Source organism: Lepus europaeus, chromosome 7 (assembly GCF_033115175.1).
Source record: "Lepus europaeus isolate LE1 chromosome 7, mLepTim1.pri, whole genome shotgun sequence".
NCBI lineage: Eukaryota > Metazoa > Chordata > Mammalia > Lagomorpha > Leporidae > Lepus > Lepus europaeus.
This window is the reverse complement of record NC_084833.1, coordinates 8,450,040-8,471,168: the sequence shown is the minus strand read 5'-3', so window position 1 is coordinate 8,471,168 and position 21,129 is coordinate 8,450,040. Positions and strand designations below refer to the sequence as shown.

The 21,129-nt window shown below is 50.5% G+C and overlaps 1 protein-coding gene, 1 long non-coding RNA gene and 8 other non-coding genes across 12 annotated transcripts; all 10 read right to left on the bottom strand.

The window, feature by feature from the left end:
* Positions 1 to 99: 99 nt before the first annotated feature.
* On the bottom strand, positions 100 to 6,934 carry WDR74 (WD repeat domain 74). Of its 3 annotated transcripts, XM_062195968.1 has the most exons (11): positions 6,763 to 6,934; positions 6,575 to 6,681; positions 6,365 to 6,486; positions 2,745 to 2,820; positions 2,479 to 2,625; positions 2,216 to 2,317; positions 1,337 to 1,437; positions 1,200 to 1,255; positions 775 to 920; positions 600 to 656; positions 100 to 322 (listed from the first exon to the last, which is right to left on the bottom strand). In XM_062195968.1, exons 1-11 carry the CDS (start codon positions 6,824 to 6,826, stop codon positions 143 to 145), a joined length of 1,158 nt encoding a protein of 385 aa, XP_062051952.1. In that variant the 5' UTR covers positions 6,827 to 6,934; the 3' UTR covers positions 100 to 142. The 3 variants fall into 3 exon arrangements, with proteins under 3 accessions (XP_062051952.1, XP_062051953.1, XP_062051954.1); XM_062195969.1 differs by lacking the exons at positions 6,575 to 6,681; positions 6,763 to 6,934 and adding an exon at positions 3,157 to 3,422 and having other exon boundaries at positions 6,365 to 6,442; XM_062195970.1 differs by lacking the exons at positions 2,745 to 2,820; positions 6,575 to 6,681; positions 6,763 to 6,934 and having other exon boundaries at positions 6,365 to 6,449.
* A 1,202-nt stretch (positions 6,935 to 8,136) lies between these two features.
* On the bottom strand, positions 8,137 to 8,327 carry LOC133765000 (U2 spliceosomal RNA). The gene has a single exon (XR_009866557.1). It is a non-coding gene; the product is annotated as a U2 spliceosomal RNA (small nuclear RNA).
* Positions 8,328 to 16,747: 8,420 nt separating this feature from the next.
* LOC133764146 (uncharacterized) lies at positions 16,748 to 19,403 on the bottom strand. Its single transcript, XR_009866436.1, has 9 exons — positions 19,295 to 19,403; positions 19,049 to 19,099; positions 18,678 to 18,709; positions 18,199 to 18,248; positions 17,984 to 18,018; positions 17,745 to 17,776; positions 17,264 to 17,297; positions 16,999 to 17,032; positions 16,748 to 16,821 (listed from the first exon to the last, which is right to left on the bottom strand). It is a non-coding gene; the product is annotated as an uncharacterized LOC133764146 (long non-coding RNA).
* On the bottom strand, positions 17,100 to 17,225 carry LOC133764941 (small nucleolar RNA SNORD22). The gene has a single exon (XR_009866509.1). It is a non-coding gene; the product is annotated as a small nucleolar RNA SNORD22 (small nucleolar RNA).
* LOC133764939 (small nucleolar RNA SNORD31) lies at positions 17,621 to 17,690 on the bottom strand. Its single transcript, XR_009866507.1, has one exon. It is a non-coding gene; the product is annotated as a small nucleolar RNA SNORD31 (small nucleolar RNA).
* On the bottom strand, positions 17,850 to 17,918 carry LOC133764938 (small nucleolar RNA SNORD30). The gene has a single exon (XR_009866506.1). It is a non-coding gene; the product is annotated as a small nucleolar RNA SNORD30 (small nucleolar RNA).
* LOC133764935 (small nucleolar RNA SNORD29) lies at positions 18,089 to 18,153 on the bottom strand. The gene has a single exon (XR_009866503.1). It is a non-coding gene; the product is annotated as a small nucleolar RNA SNORD29 (small nucleolar RNA).
* Positions 18,363 to 18,487, bottom strand: LOC133764942 (small nucleolar RNA SNORD22). The gene has a single exon (XR_009866510.1). It is a non-coding gene; the product is annotated as a small nucleolar RNA SNORD22 (small nucleolar RNA).
* On the bottom strand, positions 18,779 to 18,853 carry LOC133764936 (small nucleolar RNA SNORD28). Its single transcript, XR_009866504.1, has one exon. It is a non-coding gene; the product is annotated as a small nucleolar RNA SNORD28 (small nucleolar RNA).
* Positions 19,170 to 19,245, bottom strand: LOC133764937 (small nucleolar RNA SNORD27). The gene has a single exon (XR_009866505.1). It is a non-coding gene; the product is annotated as a small nucleolar RNA SNORD27 (small nucleolar RNA).
* Positions 19,404 to 21,129: the final 1,726 nt, after the last annotated feature.

Below are 21,129 nucleotides of genomic sequence, written 5' to 3'. Positions count from 1 at the left end.
GGCCCGGCTTTTGTGACGTCAGATACCCCACTGCCCCAGCTCAGGGAGCCCCCACAAGCCACCCCTTTCCTTTCTCCCATCACAAAAGGCTCAGGGTCATGTGGGTATTGAGTTGTTTATTTACAAAATGGGCACAGGGTCTTCAAGGGCTGGTGGAGCCAGCGCGCTTCTTTTTTCTCCGTCTGGTTCGGAGAGCCCCTTGCGCCGGCTCCAAATCAGGGAGTTTGCGCTTGGCGGCTGCCTCCAAAGATGCCCAAAGTTCATCCGTCTCCCTGTCTTCTGAGGGCAGCTCACTGGGCTCCTGAGGCTCTTGGGGTTCATCCTGGTGAGTGGGAACAAAGTGCAGGGTCAGAGGCACAGTAACAGACCCCAGGGAAGGAAGCCTGCCCGGGAGGTAATTCCCCTGAGCATCAGCACCTTTGTCATTCTTCCCAGCAACCACTGCTGTCCAAGCTCCTGGAGATGCCATGCTTGGCAATCACCCTGTCAGAACCTCAGCTGTTCACACCCCCAGGAAATGTAGTTAACTGGGCAGCCCCATGTGTGCTCCAGCTGCCTCTCTGTCCTCGGCTGCCGTGTTCCCAGGCCCAGCTGCTTACCTCCCAGTTATCCCTGCCTGACAGCAGCAGGCAGTTCAGTCGAGACTTGAGATAAACCTGCAAAGGAGGAAAGGCCTTGAGGAGCCCTGGCCTGAGGCAGAGACAGGAATGGGGGCACAGAATGCAGGGGCTCCAAGACAGAGTTAGGGGTGAGGTCAGGGGACTGGGCTCTCACCTTGTGCTCCAGGCCTCGAGGATTCCGGATCCTGTGTATCCTTAAGACTCTGTCCAAGCCACAGGAGGCCAGTAAGGGTTTTGAAGGGTGGCACTGCAACCCCCGAACACTGCCCGCCAGTCCCTTGAGACAGCCCAGCAGGCGCCCTGGAGAAGCGGGGAGGCATCAGGGCTAGCTGGCCAGTACTGTTCGGATCACTTCACATTGTAACATCTCACGTTCACTACCCTGCCGCAGGAGTTAGCTGTATTTCCATTTCACAGTGAAGAAACCAGGGCACAGGGAGGTGAAGTAACCATTCCAAGGTCATACAGCTTTCAGTGAAATCAAGCCTTGAATTCAGGACCAAAGCTTCCCCACAGCAGCTCGGAGGGAGGCCTGCCTTCATCCCTGCCCCTTCTCCCGACGCCTCCCAGGACACTGACCTTGCCGAAAGTCGATCTCTGCCAGCTGCCCGTGAGTGTTTCCCACAATCACAGAACTGAGGAGACCAGAGACAGTGGGTCAGCAGCAACCACCCGAGCCCCTGCCAAGCCCCACCCCTTCCCCTCTAGACACTCACTTGCCCTCAGGAGTGAGGGTCATGGCTGTCAGCGGGTACTCTCCATAGGTGGTCTCCAGGACTGGCCGGCGCTGGGGGGAGGCTGGGTCGTAGACACGGACCTAGAGGAAGACGGAGACATCACACGTGCACCCTCACCCTGCCCACTGCCCTTGAGTATCTCTCTCTGCACCTCCTCCGAGGGACGTGCTTTCTTGTTGATGTCCCACTCACAGGGAACTCTCATGGGAAATGTGTGCCGTTTCTCTGAGTGTCCGGACATCAGGGAGGGCTGCTTAGAAGCATCAATGGACGGGGCTGAGAGAAGTCCCAGGCTGGGGGTGTGTGAACATTGGTATCCTTGTATTAACAAGTCTACAAAATTCAGAGGGCACTGAATTGCAAGCAGAGAAGTGTAGCCTGAACACAGAGGAAGCGTGACTATGTGAGCAGAGGTGTTATCGCCAGCATCAGCCTTCAGTGTGTAGAAGCAAAGGAGACAGCACACACTGCAACCAGCCCAGCCTGTCCCAGGACTATCAACAACACAAGCCAGCTGAGGTCAAAGCAGGGAGGGCCCAGTCTGGGTCTCAAAGCAAATCAGAGAGGCTGTATCCGGACCAGCCCAATGTCTGCTCATGGCACCTGCACCCTGGCGATCCCCCTGGGAAGAGGGTGCTTCCTGTCTTACGTGTGGGAGCAGAAGGAAAAGCCACAGCTCAGAAAACCCCATCCTCGAACGCAGTAAGGAAGTCGCAGGCTCAGGGACAGAAGCATTTGCCCTGAGAGCTCATGAGGGAAGGACGATGGTAAAAGGAGGCTGTGTACTCCACAGGGCCGGTTCTGCACAGGGAAGCTGCTCCGTTACCCATGAGGAGGTGGGGCTGAGTGGGGCTTTACCTGGTGGTACCCTGTGCAAGTGACAAGCTTCTGTGACCCAGGGAGGAACTGTATGTCCTGGTCCCAGATGGGAACACGCAGGTCAAGCCAGTCATTCCGTACCTGGTGGAAGGGGCAGCCGGAGTCAGGGTTGTGGGAAGCATGGAAGCCCCTTCCTGCAGCCCTCCTTTATCGCCCCCAAGCCCATCTGGTCTGACTCAGAGTCACTGCCTCGACCCCCCAGGGCCTCAGGGGCAGCCCCTCCCAGCCCGTCACTCACTCACATTCTTGGCCCTGAACACGGGTTCCTCAGACCCCTGCAGGTCCCACACCTTCAGAGCATTCTCCTTCCCACCTGTGGCAACCACATGGGGGCGAGCTGGGTCTTGGCGCATCCTACACACCCCAGGGCCTACCCTCAGTTCCAGGAGCTGAAAACAATGGGAGATGAGAATTACTTCCAGAGTCCTTAATCCTCCTGTCCCCAAAGCCCTCATTAGGCTCCTTCTCAGCCCCACCTTCCTCAACCATCAGGGCAAGGGGGCTTCACCGGGTCAGAGGGGGCCTCCTTGTCGTTGTCACGCCAGACTCTGAGGATCCCAGAATCCACACATGTGATGAGGGTGCTGCAGAGGAGGGTACAGTTTGGATTTGTAAAGTGTGAAAGTGTCCTCTAGGCCTCAGCCAACACTCACCCCAAACTCATTCTCACTAGACTCCTTCCCAACAGCCTCTCTGTAAGGAAGCGTCTAGGTTCCTGGGTTCAAGTAGGGCTGACAGCTTCTAGCTTCCCTATGAGCTCATTCAATGTACTCAGCATGGTGAGGGTTTACAGTTTTATAAGTGAGGAAATGGCACCTCTGAGAAATGAAGATAATCCACACAGGGGTCAGCATTTGACCTTGGGGTTAAGACACCAGTTTAGGGCCAGCACTGTGGCATAGCGGGTAAGGCCGCGCTACCTGCAGTGCTGGAATTCATATGGCCAACGGTTCGAGTCCCAGCTGCTCCACTTCTGATCTAGCGCTCTAGATCCAGCTCTCTCTTTCCTATGGTCTGGGAAAGCAGTAGAAGATGGCCCAAGTCCTTGGGCCCCTGCGCCTGTGTGGGAGACCCAGAGGAAGCTCCTGGCTCCTAGCTTCAGACCGGCCCAGCTTCTGGTGTTGCAGCCATTTGGGTGTTGCAGCAGATGGAAGATATCTCTCTCTCTGCCTCTCTGTAACTCTTCCTTTCAAATAAATAAATAAATAAATCTTTAAAAAAAAAAAAAAAGTTTGTGGACTCAAAAGGCTTCCATACCATAGCCTAGGCAGTTCATTTCAAGAGCCTAAAAGAGTGTTAATTGTTAAATTAATAACAAGAGTCACCGTGCAATAACTTCCCATGCAGGACCTCTGTCCTCAATAAGCTGTATTGAGAGTTAACTGTAAAACCAGTGCTCAGTTTGTGTGTATGTGTGTGCAAATTGTTGAAACCTTTACTTAGTAAAGAGTTGGTCTTCTGTGTACAAAGTTAACTGAAAATGAATCTTAATGGAGAATGGGACTGGCAAGGGGAGAGGGAGGTGGAAGGGTGGGAGTGTGGGTGGGAGAGCTGGTATGGTGGGAAGAATAACTATATTCCTATAGTTGCACTTATGAAATTTGTATTCCTTCAAAAATAAATTTTTAAAACATTAAATGATGTTTTATTTATTATTTTTTGAATTAACCAACTCAGAATGTTTGGTTTACAGGTACTGCTCACTGTTCTCAAATTTCTGGGTCAGCCCACTCCATTTATTTTTTTTTTAATTTTTTATTTATTCGACAGGTAGTATTATAGACAGTGAGAGAGACAGAAACAGAGAGAAAGGTCTTCCTTCCATTGGTTCACTCCCCAAATGGCTGCTACGGCCGGCACCGCGCCGATCTGAAGCCAGGAGCCAGGTGCTTCTCCCTGGGTCTCCCATGCGGGTGCAGGGGCCTCCACTGCCCTCCTGGGCCACAGCAGAGAGCTGGACTGGAAGAGGGGCAACCGGGACTAGAACCCAGTGCCCATATGGGATGCCAGCGCTGCAGGCAGAAGATTAACCAAGTGAGCCATGGCACTGGCCCCTAAATGATGTTTTATTAAAAAAATAAATAAAATTTTAAAAAGATGCCAGTTAAGACAATTGTGTCCCTTGGTGCTGGCACTGTGACGTAGTGGGTAAAGCTGCCTCCTGCAGTGCTGGCATCCCATAGGAGCACTGGTTCGAATCCTGGATTTTCCACTTCTGATCCAGCTCTCTGCTATGGTCTGGGAAAGCAGTGGAAGGTGCCCCAACCCCTGGGCTCCTGCACCTGTGTGGAAGACCTGGAAGAAGCTCCTGGCTTCGGATTAGCAGAGCTCTGGCCATTGCTATTTGGAAAGTGAACTAGTGGATCGAAGACCTCTCTCTCTGCAACTCTGCCTTTCAAAGAAAATAAATCTTAAAAAAAAAAAAAAAAAAAAAAAAACCAACCTTGTATCCCATATCAGAGTCCCTGGATTTGATGCCTGGCTCTATCTAGCTCCTGATTCCAGTTTCTCCTGGTGCAGGCCATGGAAGGCACCAGGTGACAGCTCAAATGACTGAGCCCCTGGATTAAGTCCAAGGTCCCCATGTGGGTGCCAGGGATCCATCTACTTGTAATCACCTGCTGCCTCCCAAGGTCCACAGTAGTAAAAGCTGAAGCGGAGCCAGGACTTGAACGCAGGGACTCTGACCTGGGATCCGGGTGTCTCAAGTGGAGTCTTAGGCACTGTGCCAAACAACCCACCTGTTGAGTCAATTACTAGGAGTCAAGATCAGCCCTGAAGGGATGCAAGTGGGACTGCTTTGGGTCAAAGTCAGGCACTAGCTTCCTCTCTTGAGTTCTTTGTTCTGGTTTCAAGCCTGAAAGTTCATCTCTCAAAACACTCCTCCCAAGAAGCCCAAGGTAGTCTCTTCCCAGGACCTGTAAAGCCTGGCCCTGATGCTCTTTCTCACATCCGTCCACCATCTCCATCTGAGTTCAGGCTCTGTTATCGCTCGCCTGGGCTGTGGCAACAGTCTCCCAACTGCTCTGTCATCAATGCAACCTGCACACTCCTACAGGCTCATGGTTCCGACAGGAGCACTCCCAGCTCAAAACCCATTACCTCTCCTCCATCTACAAAACTGAAGCACAGTTCTCTTAACGTGGCATTGAAAGACCTTTACATTTAGTCCCAAGAGACTACCACACCCATCTATGTCAAACTGCTTCCCGTGGCCAGCACTGCAGTGCAGTGTGTTAAGCCAGTGCCTGCGCCACCGGCATTCCATCTGAGTGCTGGTTCTATTCCCAGCTGCTCTACTTCCAATCCAGCTCCCCGCTAATGCAGCTGGGAAAGCACTGGAGGAGGTTCCAGGTGTTTGGGTCCCTGTCACCCACATGGAAGACCTCGAGGGAGGTCTGGGCCCTCATGGCCACTTGGGGAGTAAACCACTGAGGGAAGATTTCTATGTCTCCGTAACCCTACCTTTCAAGTAACAAACCATCAAAAACTAAGTAAAATAAACTGCTTCCTTAACTTTCAACCTCCAAATGATACTTATCTTATTTATGCATCCTGCCACCAGACCTTGGGCTCTTGCCCAGGCAGTACCCTCCCTCTAGAATGTCCTCATCCCTTTGTGAACTTGCAAAACTGTACCTATTCTTCAAGATGTAGCTCAAACATCCTGTCCCCCCCACAGCCCTCGCAGAGGTCCCTGTCACCCCCACCAAATCTACCCAGCCTGTCCACGCTCGGCTTGCTTTCATCACCTTCTGGAGAAAAGCTGGGTCTGTAACCCAATCACCAGCACCTTCCTTTCCATTCCTTTGGGAGCCTCACCACCTTGTTGGCAAGCATGCCACTACAGCATGCTCGAAATGACTAAAGGTCTGTCCGCAAGGTTATAATGGAGCCAGAAGGGAAATCCTGGAGGATGCGAACTTCGGAGGCAGAAACGTCACCTGCAGTCCTTGCATCCTGCCCAGTGCCTGAAACTTAGCAGGTGTTCAATAAACGTATGTTACAGGAATTGAACGAAGGCAGGAATCCAGCCCCGTTACCCATCCCAGGCTCTCGTCCGCCGTCCCCCAGGGAGCCTCAACGCTCTCCCCGCGACCTCAGTTTCAGCAAGGAGACTGGTCTTACTCGTCGGCCTGGGCGAGGCCCCGGAACGTGCCCTCCCCGCCGGGACAGTGCCTCTGTCCCTGGAATACACCTTCCTCGGTTCCGAAGCGCTTCACCGTCCCGTCCGCGCAGCCCACCAGGATCTGTGTGCAGAGAAGGGCGGGAAGTCAAGGAGGGCGAGGCTGCTGCACCTCGGCTCCCCAAGCTCCAGTCCAGCCAGCGGCGACTCACTTGGGTCTCGCCGCCCGCGCCCCAGCACAGGACGCTCACTGCCTCCTCGCGCCGCGGCTGTCCCGCGGCCGTGAAGTTCGTCGCCTGTTTTCGCTGAAGGTTCACCCCTGCGGGACGAGGACGTCAGTCGCACGAGGGACGCGAGTGGGCGACACCCGCAGTCCCCGACGCCCGACCCCAACACCCACCTTTCAGGATCCCAGTCTCGGTGCCGACCCACACATGGTTCCAACGAGCCACAGCAGCCGCCATGACAGAGCCCGGAAGCTGTCGGGCCGCACTTCCGGCGCGGTGCTTGCGTCACCAGAGGGCGCCGGGTCTCATCCGGATCGATGCGGAGGCCGGTAGCTTAAAGCGCCGGAAGCAGGAGGTTCGTGTGTATGGAAATCTGGAGAGGAATTTGGACGTTTTGCACTTGCGATCGCGATGCTGGGGGCAGCCAGCCCCAGCCCAACTCCGTGCCCCGTCAACTAGTACTGTGTGTTCCGTTCTGTTAGACAAGAGCCACTTCAGAACCATTGAAATCATTAAGGTGCGTACGTGGCTTCATTTATGAGCGTAAACAAAACAAAGGCGGGAAAAGCGAAGCCGAGGGCCCCAAGACAGCTCTGTCGCACAGTGGAGTTAGTTCCTCGCATCAGCTCAAATTTGGAACAGGAGCAGATTCCCCCAGGATACACTGCAGTGTGTCCTTAGCTCCCTCGAGGGACGCCCGCTCTGAAATCGCACGACCACCGACTTTGTTTGGGTGAGGCATCGCATGCTTGAGAAGCAAGCTTCACCCCCAGTCCGACTCCAGCGCTCAGCGAGTAAAAGCCCGGGCCTGCAGGGCCCCAGGCCCGCATCCCCATGGGCCCCGCTTGGAGGCCAGCAGGCAGCGGAGGGCGGTCCGACGTGGGAGACCGGGAGGAGCTCTGGCTTCGGCCTGGCCCTGCCTCGGTCGTTGGGCCCGCAGGTGGAAGACCTCAAATAAATGTTTAAAAAAAGAGATTACTGGCCGGCGCCGCGGCTCACTAGGCTAATCCTCCGCCTTGCGGCGCCGGCACACCGGGTTCTAGTCCCGGTCAGGGCACCGGATTCTGTCCTCGTTGCTCCCCTTCCAATCCAGCTCTCTGCTGAGTGCAGTGGAGGATGGCCCAAGTCTTTGGGCCCTGCACGTGCATGGGAGACCAGGAAAAGCACCTGGCTCCTGCCTTCAGATCAGCGCGATGCGCCGGCCACGGCGGCCATTGGAGGGTGAACCAACGGCAAAGGAAGACCTTTCTCTCTGTCTCTCTCTCCCAACGGCTCCAAGGTTCCAAGAATTAAATAGGAGCCAGCCGCTTCTTGCTGGTCTCCCACGTGGGCGCGGGCGGCAGAGGTTTAAAAAATTGAGCATCTAAACTGTTTTTTCTGCAATTCTGAGGTACACAAAACCCTGAAGCTGCATATAAAAGAGAACATGTATTTGTCGCTAAACACCGTGCTACACAGCTCTTACCTTACAGTTTAAAAAGCGACATGTTTCAGGAGAGCTAAAAAGAAAAATAAAAGTCTGTTATTTAACCACTTTATTCCCCCGAGGGGGGTGCACCGCTCCTGGAAGTACTGCAATACCAGGCCAATGCGTGGAGTGGACGGAGCAAGCTCCTATTCCATCTCCTAGTTCCAAAAATCCATTTAATATATTGTCCTCGGATAGAGGACGTATCAGATATTAAACTGATAAGAACAGATACTACACTTGATCTTAGCCAAAAGGCCGAGAAGCGATACTGTGCTCACTGACTGCCAGGCAGCCCTGTCTTTCCTGCAGCTATTACAGTTGTGATGATTTTCATAGCGCAAAGATTAAATTCCATTTTGATACGTAGTCTTCTTAAAATAAATTTTTCATTGTTTTTAACTTATAAAAGGAACGATATATTTGAAAAAAGTCATTAAATAAAGTCCTTTATTGCTTCGCCAGCGGGTTTGCTGCTCAGGTTATTTTGCATATCCCCGCCCCCCCCCCGCGTTTATACATTCTTGGGATTGGTCGTCATGCCAGTCGCGACTTCATTGCCCGCATGTAGCCTTTTTCTCCCGGATGGTGGCGTTGGTCTCCCCAGGGGCGCCCTATGGCGCGGCCCCTCTCCCGGATCTGTAAGCTCGGTACCAGAGCACGGGCCGGGATCCCCGCTCGCCACTTCCTGACTTGGTGACCTGGGCCTTGTTCCTTGGGCTCTTGGGCTCTGCTGCGTGGGGGTCGGAGCACGGACTCTCGGCGGGATTGTCAGAACTGAGGACCCCGGGGCGATGCGCCCGCCGCCCGCTGGCCCGGAGCTGCCGGGGGAGCTGGGCCTGGTGCCGGATCCGCCGACCTGGAGCTCCCGCCCCGACCCCGCCGCTGGCTGCCGGGCGGGTCACAAAGCGAGAAAGGTCCCGAGTTCTTAAAGGCCAGACCAGAGGTGCGAGACAGGAGGGGAGGGCCCCGGCCCTGGCGCCCCCTCAGCGCTGGGCTTGGATGAGGGAGGCAAGCGTAGGGACCCCTCATTGAAGCAGTTTTCAAAAAATCACTCAACAGCAAAGCTTAGTTGTTTGCAGAGGGTTATATCAAGCCATCCGGGGCTCAGAAGGGACTTCAGGTCCTGTTCCCTTGGAAACTGATTTCATATACATGTGGAGCTCAGCCTCGCTTGGAAATGGAGATCCTGTCGTGGGAGAGCCCCCATCTGCGAGTTCACTTCCCAAAAGCTTGGCATGGCCAGGATTTGTCAGACAGAAGCCAGGAGCCCAGCACTCAGTCCAAGTCTCCCGCGTGTCTGGCAGGGACCCAAGTACTTGAGCCATCATCCATCATCGGCTGCCTTGCAGGACGCACACTGGGAAGCTGGATGGGAAGCCGAGGAGCTGGGACTGAACCAGACGCTCCAACGTAGGAGGCTGGCTCCTAAGAGGATGCCTAACCTGCTGATCCCCAGCACCTGCCTGGTGTGCAAACTAGAACTCTGAAGAATGTCATTATTGGGGCACCCCCGGCTGCTTTCCTCACCTCACTCTCTGCCCTCCCTGCTCTCACTCTGGCTTTTCTTCTCTCCCAATCGTATGTGTATATAATTATATATATATACACACACACACATATATATGTGTATATAATTATATATATATACACATATATATGTGTGTGTGTGTATATATATATATATATATTTTTTTTTTTTTTTCCCACCCAGGTCTGGGTTTGGTTCCTGCCCGGGCCCTGGCATCCCTTTCCACTTGTGTGTGTGTGAGACAGTGCTGGCAGGGGACTCTGCTTTGAATTAAAAGGTTGCATTGGGTCCCTAAAAAAAAACAAAAAAAACAAAACCTGGCTGTGGGAGGGTGGAGGTGATGGAGGGAGCGGAGATCATGACGCGCTCAGAGCAGTGCATGGTGCACCAGCAGAGCTGTCGGGGGAGGCTTTGGCCATGGCTTCGCGGCCCCTCAAGTTCGGGCTGGGGGCTGGGTCTGGGGGCGTTCTGCTTTGCTGCCCCCGCCCCAGCATGAGCCCAGCTCACAGCTGTGTTTAGAGGGGAGCTGGCGGCCTGCCTCCTTCCTCCGAGACAGCAAGTCTGGGAAGACCTGAGGGGCTGGGGGTGACCCCACACCCCCCGTTTCTAGCAGAGACTGAGACTAAAGCATCCTTAATAAAGACGCCTGAGCCCAGGGACCTAAAAGTGTAGATTATCAGACACTTTGTAGTTGCAGTCCTATCATGAGAACCTGGCCCCTCATAGCCTCTCATCCTTGCCTGGTGAACGTGGGCCACATTGTGGCTTGAATGCAGACAGGCTGGCTTGCTTGCTTTCTCTCCCTCCCTCTCCAAAAGAAAAAAAAAAAAAAATGTTCTAAAGAAATTAATACAAGGACAAAAGCAAAATTCAGTTTCTTTCAATCCCAACCTTTTCCAGGTTCTGCAAGGCTTCCTGGCAGAGGGGACTTTATTCTTTTTTTTTTTTTTTTTTTTTTTTTTTTTTTTAACCTGCGTGCTGGGATGCTGGCACTGCAGGCTGAGGCTTTAACCCACTGAGCCACAGCGCCGGCCCCAGCACTTCATTCCTTCTGCCCCAGCTACAGCCAGGTGTGCAGGAGGTGGGCAAAATCCAGGAGCACAGGCAGTTCTCCAGGCGTGTCCCAGCAGCCAGCACTTCCCCTCTTCTTCCTCACAGCAAAGGGGAGTGAGGAGATGCTACCCCTGCTTCTCACTGCAGTGGGACCGGAGGCTGACGGTGAGTCCCATAAGAACCCGTATCCATGTGTTTGTGCATATTGAGCACACGTTGTACAATGACAAAATCACATGTGGACTTGCCCTCCTGACGTTGATAGTCTACTGGGGGGAAACCTGGAGAAGATCCCTGGGCTCCCCCAGGCAGGACATGACAGGGCAGCTGTGGTAGCAAGATGGAGAGAAGAGAAGAGCTCACAGAGACTCCCTGGCTTGGATGAGAGGTGAAGAGAGCCCGGGGAAGAACAGTCTTTCCATGGGAGTACACTTCCATTGTTAAATGCATGGAGCCAGTGTTGTGGTGTAGTGGGTTGGGCCACCACCTGTGATGCTGACGTCTCATATGGGAGCCAGTTGAAGTCCTGGCTGCTCCACTTCCCGTCTAGCTCCCTGCTAGCGTACCCCAGTACTTGGGCTTCTGCACCGGTGTGGGAGACCTGGATAAAGCTCCTGTTGCTGGCTTCTGCCTGAGCCAGTGCTGGCTGTTTCCGCCATTTGGTGAGTGAACCAGTGGATGGAAGATCTCTCTCTATATATAACTCTGTCTTTCAAATAAATACATAGGGGCTGGTGCTGTGGCATAGTGGGTGAAGCCGCTGCCTGTAGAGCTGCCATCCCTTATGGGTACTGGTTCTAGTCCTAGTTGTTCCACTTCTGATCCAGCTCTCTGCTATGGCCTGGAAAAGCGGTAGAAGATGGCTCAAGTCCTTGAGCCCCTGCACCCACAAGGGAGTCCTGGAAGAAGCTCTTGGCTTCGGATCCACCCAGCTCCAGCTTTTGCGGCCATTTGGGGAGTGAACTAGTGGATGGAAGACCTCTCGCTTTCTCTTTGCCTCTGCCTCTCCGTAATTCTGCCTTTAAAGTAAATACATAAATCTTGTAAATAAATACATAAATCCTTTAAAAATTTGTTAAATTCACGGTTTATTTTCATGAAACTGATATGTCTTAAATTGCCAGGTGGTTGGTTCCTGCTACCCTTGTGGGATTCCTGGTTTGAGTCCGGCTACTGGCTTTGGCTCTGCCTGGGCCCTTGTGGGCATTTGGGGAATGGATCAGTGGATGGAGATCCTTTTTGTCTCTCAAATTAATTAACTGAGTTTTAATTTTCTTTTAAAAAGTTATTTATTTGAAAGGCAGAGATACACAGAGAGGGAGAAAGAGGGAGAGGGAGAGAGAGAGAGAGGGAAGGAGGGAGGGAGGGAGGGAGAGAGAGAGAGAGAGAGAGAGGGAAGGAGGGAGGGAGGGAGGGAGAGAGAGAGAGAGAGAGAGGGAAGGAGGGAGGGAGGGAGAGAGAGAGAGAGAGAGAGAGAGAGGGAAGGAGGGAGGGAGGGAGGGAGAGAGAGAGAGAGAGAGAGAGGGAAGGAGGGAGGGAGGGAGAGAGAGAGAGAGAGAGAGAGAGAGAGAGAGAGAGAGATCCACCTACTGCTTCACTCCCCAAATGGCTGCAATGGTTAGGGCTGGGCCAAGCAGAAGCCAGGAAATCCATCATGATCTTCCATGTTGGTGCAGTGCTCACACGGAATGCTGGCATTACAATTGATTGTCTTTAAAACCTCCCTTCAATCTTTTTTTTTTTTTTTTAAGACTTATTTACTTACTTGAAAGGCAGAGTTACAGAGTGGCAGAGGGCAGAGAGCGAGCGAGCGAGCAAGCTCTTCCATCCACTGGTTCATTCCCAAAATGGCCACAATGGCTGAGGCTGGACCAGGCTAAAGCCAGGAGCCTGGAGCTTCTTCTGTGTCTCCAATATGGGTGCAGGAATCCAAGCACTTAGTCTATCTTCTGTTGTTTCCCCAGACCTTTAGCAGGGAGCAGGATTGGAAGTGGAGCAGCCAGGACTTGAACCAACACCCATGTGGGATGCCAGCACTGCAGGCAGTGGCTTGACCTGCTGTGCTATAGAACTGGCCCTCTCAACCCTTATTTAAAATATATATTTATATAAATATTATATATATATATATATATATTTGAAAGAATGACAGAGAGGGAGGGGGAGACAGAAAAAAATAAAAGGGTCTTCTGTCAGCTGGTTCACTCCCCAAACACCTGTCACGTGGGTGACGTGGACCCAAGTACTGGGGCCAGTTTTGTGATGCAGTGGGTTAAACCACCACCTGTGAAGCTGGCATCCCATTTGATGCTGGTTTGAGTCCCAGGTGCTCCACTTGTGATCCAGCTTCCTGCTAAAGTGCCTGGGAAAGCAGCAGAGGATGGTCCAAATGCTTGGACCCCTGCCACCCCTGTGGAAGATGCAGGAGTTCCAGGCTCCTGGCTTCTGCTTGGCCCAGACCTGGCTGTTGCAGCCATTGGGGGAATGAACCAGCAGATAGAAGGTATCTCTCTCTCCTTCTCTTCTATCTCTGTAACTCTGTCTTTCAAATGAGTAAAATAAATCTTAAAAAACAGGAACCCAAACGTTGGGGCCACCATCAGCTCCATTAGCTGGATCAGAAGCACAGAGCAGCCAGAGCTGCAGTCAGGCAGTCTAATATGGGATGTGGGCATCCCAGGCCCAGCCCTGGCTGTTGAACTGGAATGGAAAGCAGGGGTGGAACCCAGTCCCAGGCCATCTGATATGGGATGCAGGCTTCTGAAGTCTTACCCATGAGGTCAAATACCCATGCCTAAGATATGCCTTCTTACTGCATCACAGTGTCTTCCTCCCAGCATTTATTATCAGTCTCAGGGTGTCTGGAACCCAGTGCAGTTGACATTTTGGACTGGTAATTCACTGCTTGGGGGTTGAGGGAGAGGGGCTGTCCTGTGCACTCTGGTGTTTAGCAGCATTCCTGGCCAGTTGCCCACCCCCTACTCCCAAGTTGTGACAACCACTGCATTATTTCAAATGACCCTCACTGATTATTGGCTGGCTTGTTTCCTTCCTTTGAGATATAACCAAACAGCAGTCAGTGAATGCAAGAGCAAGGCCTTGGTCTCTCTGGGGAATACATGGCTGAGGTTAAGAGTTTAGAATGGAGTAGGAGCAGCTTGTTGGTGCTGGTGCCTTTTTTTTTTTTTAACCTATTTTATTTGAAAGGTACAGTGGCAGAGAGGGAGATGGAGAGAGGTCTTCCATCTCCCAGTCCACTCCCCAAATGGCCACAATGGTCAGGGCTGGGCCAGGGTTGAAACCAGGAGACAGGAACTCTATTTGGGTCTCCCATGTGGGTGGCTGGGGCCCAGGTGCTTGGGCCATCCATCATCTGTTGCTCACCCAGGTACATTCAGAAGGAGTTGGATTAGAAATAGAGCAACTGGGACTCAAATTGGCACTTTAGTATGGGAAGCTGGTGTCACTGGTAGTGGCTTTACCTGCTGCTTAACGGTGCGGGGTCTTAGTCCACCTGAACGAGGATGGACTGGGTCTGAAGAAAGGTAAGTGTGCCGCTCGCCCGTTCCCCAGCCTCCCGATCCCGGAGACAGACGCAGCGGGGAGTCAAGTCAAGCAAGCAAGAACTTGGTTTATTGCACGTGTAGCAAAGCCTTTTAAAGCACAAGACCACAGGATTATTGGGGCCGGGCATAAGGACCAACCAATTACTGAAAAGGTCACTTTATGGGGTGACTTTTTACAGGACCAGACATATGTCTGTACACTCATCATCAGTTGTCGTCACCTCCCCTGATGCTGCACAGGCGATCAGCTTTGGTGGTAGACAACTTTGGATACCGCCCACCTTACTTCCTTTGGGCGCCATCTTTGAATTGCCATGTGTGCCTAATTTCCCTGCAGGCGCCATCTTTGAATTGCCTCCTGTGCCTAATTTCCCCACAAACACCAGCTCCTGGTGCTATTTATTGAGGTGGTCAGATGGTGGTTGGAGATGAAGGCAGACATGGGCAGGGAACTAAGGAGCTGAAACAGTCAATTGGGCAGTTAGGTATGTCAGGAACTCGGAGAGGAGGGCATGCTAGAGACATTATAGTCTGAGTCATCAGTGTAGAGAAATATGGGGAGGCAGGCCTCACTCCAGGCCTGTCCTCCATTTCTCCATATTGCCATGTCTTGGTTCTTAAGATTTGAGAGCCAGAGAGGGAGATGGAGCTCTTCCATCTCCTGGTTTATTCCACATGCCTGCAGTAGCTGGGGTTGGGCAATGCCAAGAGCCAGGAACTCCATCTGGATGCTTCAGATACATTAGCAGCAAGCTGGATTGGAACCAGAGCAGCTAGGACTTGAACTGGCCTTCCAATATGGGATACAGGTGTCAAGTGGCAGCCTAACCCACTGAGCCAGTCTTCATGTCTTCGCATAAAGTCGTTAACTTGTGACTTAATTTTTTAAAATTAATTTTTAAAAAAAGATTTAAAGTCAAAGCTACACAGAGAAAGGAGAGGCAGAGGTCTTCCATCTGCTGTTTCACTCCCCAATTGGCCACAATGACTGGAGCTGTGCCAATCCAAAGCCAGGAGCCAAGAGCTTCCTCAGGATCCCCCCATGCGTGTGCAGGGTCCCAAGGATTTGGGCCATCTTCTACTGCTTCCCTAGGCCATAGCAGGGAGCTGGATCAGAAGTGGAGCAGCCAGGTTTCAAACTGGCACCCATATGGATGTTGGCATTGCAGGTGGCAGCTTTACCTGCTATACTACAGCTCTGGCCCCCAGTAAAATTTTTAGAGCAGACTTGGAAAATGGAAAACCAGGTGAATAGGAAACATCTTGGGGACTAAATTTTAGTCACTCACTTGAACTACTACACTCTCGATTTGCAAAAACCAAAACAAACCCAAATACTACCATAAACCCATTCCCTTGGGGCCGGCTCTGCAGTGCAAGTTAATGCCCTGGCCTGAAGCACTGATATCCCATATGGACGCTGGTTCAAGACCCGGCTGCTCCACTTCTGATCCAGCTCTCTGCTATGGCCTGGGAAAGCAATATAAGATGGTCCAAGGCCCTGTGCCCCTGCACCTGTGTGGGAGACCTGGAAGAAGCTCCTGGCTCCTGATAGGCAGTTCCGGCTATTGTGGCCAATTGGGGAGTGAATCATCAGGTGGAAGACCTCCCTGTGTAACCAACTTTGAAGTAAATAAATCTTTAAAAAAAGAACCATTCCCACCAGGTGCCCAATTGCAGTTACCAAGGGAGGTCCCACTTCTCATAGAAATCTTCACACTGGAAACAAAAACTACAAAAACACATGTCCCAGCTGCCCTACTCCTGATCCAGCTTCCCGATGGCCTGGGAAAACTCAAAAAGACGGCCAAAGGGATTGGGCCCCTGCCACGCAGGAGACCTGGCTTCTGGCCCCAGCCTGGTCGAACAGCCATTTGGTGTGTGAACCAGTGGATGGATTTAGCTGCAACACCAATCACCAGGCCAAACTGTGACTGGAACCTCAGCCTGGGTTGCTGAGACAGTTCTGAGGGACTTGTAAGAACTTCAGGTTAGGCGTCAGCTCCTTGTCTTGGTCACCTTCTAGGGGGCTCCCTGGTGGGCAGTAACAGCCCAGGTACAGGGGTTACCTGCACTCAATGGGAGACTTCCAGAACTCTAGGGTCCTGCCTGGCTCAGCCTCGGCCCACATTTGGGAATGAACCAAATGAAATGTCTGCCCTTCAGATTTTTTTTTGACAGGCAGAGTGGATAGTGAGACAGAGAAAGGTCTTCCTTTGCTGTTGGTTCACCCTCCAATGGCTGCCACTGCTGGCGTGCTGCGGCCAGTGCACTGCGCTGATACAAAGGCAGGTGCTTCTGGTCTCCCATGCAGGTGCTGGGCCCAAGCACTTGGGCCATCCTCCACTGCATTCCCGGGCCATAGCAGAGAGCTGGCCTGGAAGAGGAACAACCGGGACAGAACCCGGGGTGCTGGCACCACAGGTGGAGGATTAGCCTATTGAGCTGCAGCACTGGCCTGCCCTTCAGATTCTACCTCCCCACCAACAAATCATGGCAGTTTATCCACTTCAATGCCAAGACATGAATCACAGCATAGGTTAAGAAGGAAAGCAGCTTTATTAGGAAGGGGGATTTGAAGATTTCACTTCTGACATCCTGCAATACTGGAGTCCTGCAAAAGGAAAAGAAAAGTTTTCTTACTGAAGGCACACATGGACATCAAATGTATCAGTGTTGTGCCCCTTGGATTTACAATGCTATCCTTCAGTTATCGTAAGGCTTGCTTTCATGACTTATTATAGTTACACATCAAAGCATCCATGGGTATTTCTTTTCTATAGATACCTACCATTTATTTACATGCATCTGTTCTTTCTTCAGACCTGGAAAAAAATAACTACTTCAGCAAGTGCTAGTTACTCCTTTTCTTATGTACAAAAAGCCTTTATTGTCCCTCAGACAGTTCCTTCTGGAACACACTTTCCTCTTTTCTCCCAGCCAGCCCCAGTGGGTTCACCTTTACAGGCTCTGGGGCTAGGACAGGAAGTAAGACGTGTGAGTGCTTCCTCATTGGGAAATTTTAGTGTAGTCCACCTTTATTTAAGGCTGCTTACCAGTAGCTTCAGCCTGGAATTCACCTTCGTTTCCCTGCAAGAGATGAAGAAATGCACATCTATAAAGGCTATGTCAGTTTTTTTTTTTTTTTGACAAGCAGAGTTAGAGACAAAGATCTTCCTTACTGCCTTCTCAGGCCACAGCAGAGAGCTGGACTGGAAGAGAAGCAACCGGGACAGAATCCTGTGCCCCAAATGGGACTAGAACCCGGGGTGACAGCGCCACAGGCGGAGGGTTAACCTTACTTAGTGAGCGCTAGCTGGCTACGTCAGTTTCAAAGCAAAATCCAGACTCCAATGGTCTAAACACTTCCTACAGGCTGTGAAGCCTACCCAGTCCACTTAGTGTTAGCTGAGCTCACTGTCAGAAAATACCCTTCAGTCACAGTGATCAGACTGGGGCGGTATCAGACTCATCACTAGTGAGCACAAACTCATTATAGCACTTCAGACACAAATGGGAAACACTGCAGTTATTTACCTGGAATCACTCTGGGCTCCAAGGTGCTGGACCTGAAACAAAAAAGATTGAGCCTGTCACTGTTGCTTACACCCCACGTTTGCTCCCACATAAGACACCATTCCTAGAAGTCAGATTTCCGAGTCTCAACAGCAAGCCATCAGCCGAACGAGATTCCATTAGGTCATCATACATAGTCCAGAAAGGCATTTCTTGTCATCCAGTATACTGGACTTAAAACACATGTTGGAACTACTCACCTTTGAATCAACAAGCAGGCCACTGGTGATAGCACCTGAAGACAAGACAAGGGTGTGGGTCAAAGGTTCCTCCTACACTGGGATCCCCCAGTCCTGTCTTTGCCAGTTTCTCAGGTGTTCATGTGTTTTCATGGTCACTCATAGTGAGCTAGTTTGATTCATCCCAGAAACTGCCTACTTTGCCGGCATAAACAACAGGGTAAAAATCAACTAACCTCTTCTTTACTCTGAAGATTTCTCAGTGGAGCACAGAACAGGAAGCCTCCTGTAATTAAAAAAAATTATTGGCACAATATACAGAGTGGCTTAAGGCTAGCCTAATGTAGCTGTGATTAGATGACCAGGAAAGCCAAGTCAATGCTATGTGTAAGAATTTGTTGCACCTCAGACTGTTCCTTACAGAACCAGTTCTCATCCCATCTCCCAGTCACCCCAGTGGGTTCACCATTACTGGCTCTGGGATTAAAACAGGGAGTAAGACAGGATGTCTGTTCCTCATTGGCACCAGACCCTGGCAAACTGCAACTTTTAAGTATCACTTTCAATTTCCAGAATTTGACCTTGGACAACAGTGGGCAACTGAGAGATAAGTCAGCTTTACATTCATCTCCAGCAAGTCTCTGGTACAAGCATCATGATGGTAAACTTTCCCTTTGGATAATGACTTCACATGTTACCAGGTAAAGCAACTTACCAGCGGATAGAAGAATCCATCAGCACGAGAACCTGGCAAAGGGGAGCAAATGGTTATTTCCAAATGGTACGATGAGACAAGATTTCTTCAAGAACAACAACTGCCATCAGAACTCTAACATGCTATTAACTGTCACACTTCACCGAGCGTCAGCTTATCAACTCTAATCATCTGACAGTAACGTGGCATGCTGGGTAAAGGAAGAGCACCCCACTTGCAATCATCACCTGCACTGGTGGTGACTCTTCTTCCCCATAAAACGTCAAGAGGAACAAGGTGGAAGCAGCAAAAAGCAACGCTATGCCAACCACCTGCCCTCCTGATTGCAGGGAACAATTCAGGAGACGACATACTTCAAGCCCCTGACTCACCTTTGTTCACCCTGGGACGCGTCCAAACTCCCCAGGACTGGTTATGTGACGCTGCGGATGGGAGAGGCACTTTACGTTAGCCAAGAACAGTCACTCAAAGACCCTGGAACAGCCCCGGCCCACTTCTCAGCAGGAATGTGACATCACTTCCTCCTTCAGCCATATGCTTGTCATTCTACGTTCGTTCATCATGGAGTGGCCACCCAGAAAATGTCCCTCCCTGTAACACAAGCCACGGACCCCCACCTGGAGCCTCGCGGTACGGCCAGCGCTGCAGAGGGGGAAGGAGCCGGCTCCATCGTCGACCCGGTAGGCCCCTGAGTTGAGCCACATCTGAAAGGAGATCATTCGGTCACACCCATCAACGTTAGCCATATCATGAAGCCTCTCCTGCATACTGACCAGTGCTCTGTGCTGCAGATTCAGCATAGGATTAAGTAGGGCTAGACCTTTACTTCTCTGGAGCTTACTCTCTAGTGATAGAGGAAATGAACAAACCTAGAATAAATGAAGCACGCCAGAATTGTGCAACACAAGAAAATAATCACAAAAGCACAACGAAGTGATGGACTGGTGAGAGGAGGCCCTGGTAAGCAGCTCTGCAGGAACAGGTGCCATTCACCTGAGACCTAGATGACGGGAGGTCAATATTCAGTATTCAGAGACAGAACTGGGAAGAGTGTTCTGGGCAGAAGGAACAGAAAGTTCAGAGGCCTCAGGATGAAGGGCGCTTGTGGGTGTCAAGAAATGGAAGGGAAATGACCACATGGAGTCAAGAGAGGAAAAACACAGCCGTATAATATAGAAATGTCAGCCAAGTTTATTTAAGGATAAAGTTTCACAAAGTAGAAAGAAGAAACGCAAACATGGCATATATGTTAAAAATAAGTGCATACAAGACCCAAAGATATGAGTTTGTTCTTAATTACGAAGCAATTGATTGATGTCTGAATTATTTGTGATATCTCTTACATCATACTGACAAAGCATAATTTGTTCTGTATAGAGAACAGTAATGATTTTGGGAATGGGTAGACAAGAAGAACTTTGTGCTTATGTAGGAACCTTAAAACAGTTGGTTATTGATGACTTCATTCAGTCCAAAGTTGAGTAATGGTCTTGGTAGTTGATAAAAGACAGTTTCTTTACCCTGGACTTAGCAAGAGTATGCCTGATACCGATTACTTATGGTTTTCTCTAATTCACTTGAAAACACTCCACATTGTTCCAGGTGCCTACACTAAAGGGTTTTTTTTTTTTGCCTCTCTTTAATAGGACATGTTATGGTGCTCGTTCTCTGGTGACTCAAATAATAATAACTCACCCTAGAAAGAAAGTTATTTACAAACCAATATTTCCAGGGAGAAAAAGGTGGGCCAATAAGCTCACCATCCTTGTTTGTTGGTCCAAGCCTTCTCTTAGAAGAAAGTTAATTTTGATTAGGTACCCGAAAGTAATTCAGGAACTGAAGTAGGGTGTTGTCCTTCAGGGTCTTATGTGTGTATGACAGACGTGTGCTTATCATCTGCTATGAGAAGTATTCCACAAATATAAATCATTCACTGGCTCTGTGCAGACTAAGCGGGTAATTTTGCGAGCAATTTATCTTTAGAAATAGTGATATTTGAACTCCTGTCAACATGTACACATGCATATTTTCTGACAATTTATTCTTTAAAAATATACTATTACTCTATTAACTTGTTTTTCAGAACTATGTTTCTCAGTAATTCATGCATTTGTACCCAAAACCTTGAAATTTCTTTTTGAAGATTGCATGTATTTTTTTTTTCTGGTAAATTTTGGCTATGTACTTTTTCCACCATACTGGGACAAGGTGTCTCTCATTTTTCATATTTTTCATATTATGCTAACATTTTTCCACTTTTCACATAGTAGAAAGATTTTTTAAACTTCTATTTATAAATATAAATTTCCAAAGTACAACTTTTGGATTACAGTGGTTTTTCCCCCATAACCTCCCTTCCACCCTCAGCCATCCCATCTCCTGCTCCCTCTCCCATCCCTTTCACATCAAGACTCATTTTCAATTCTCTTTATATACAGAAGATCAATTTAGT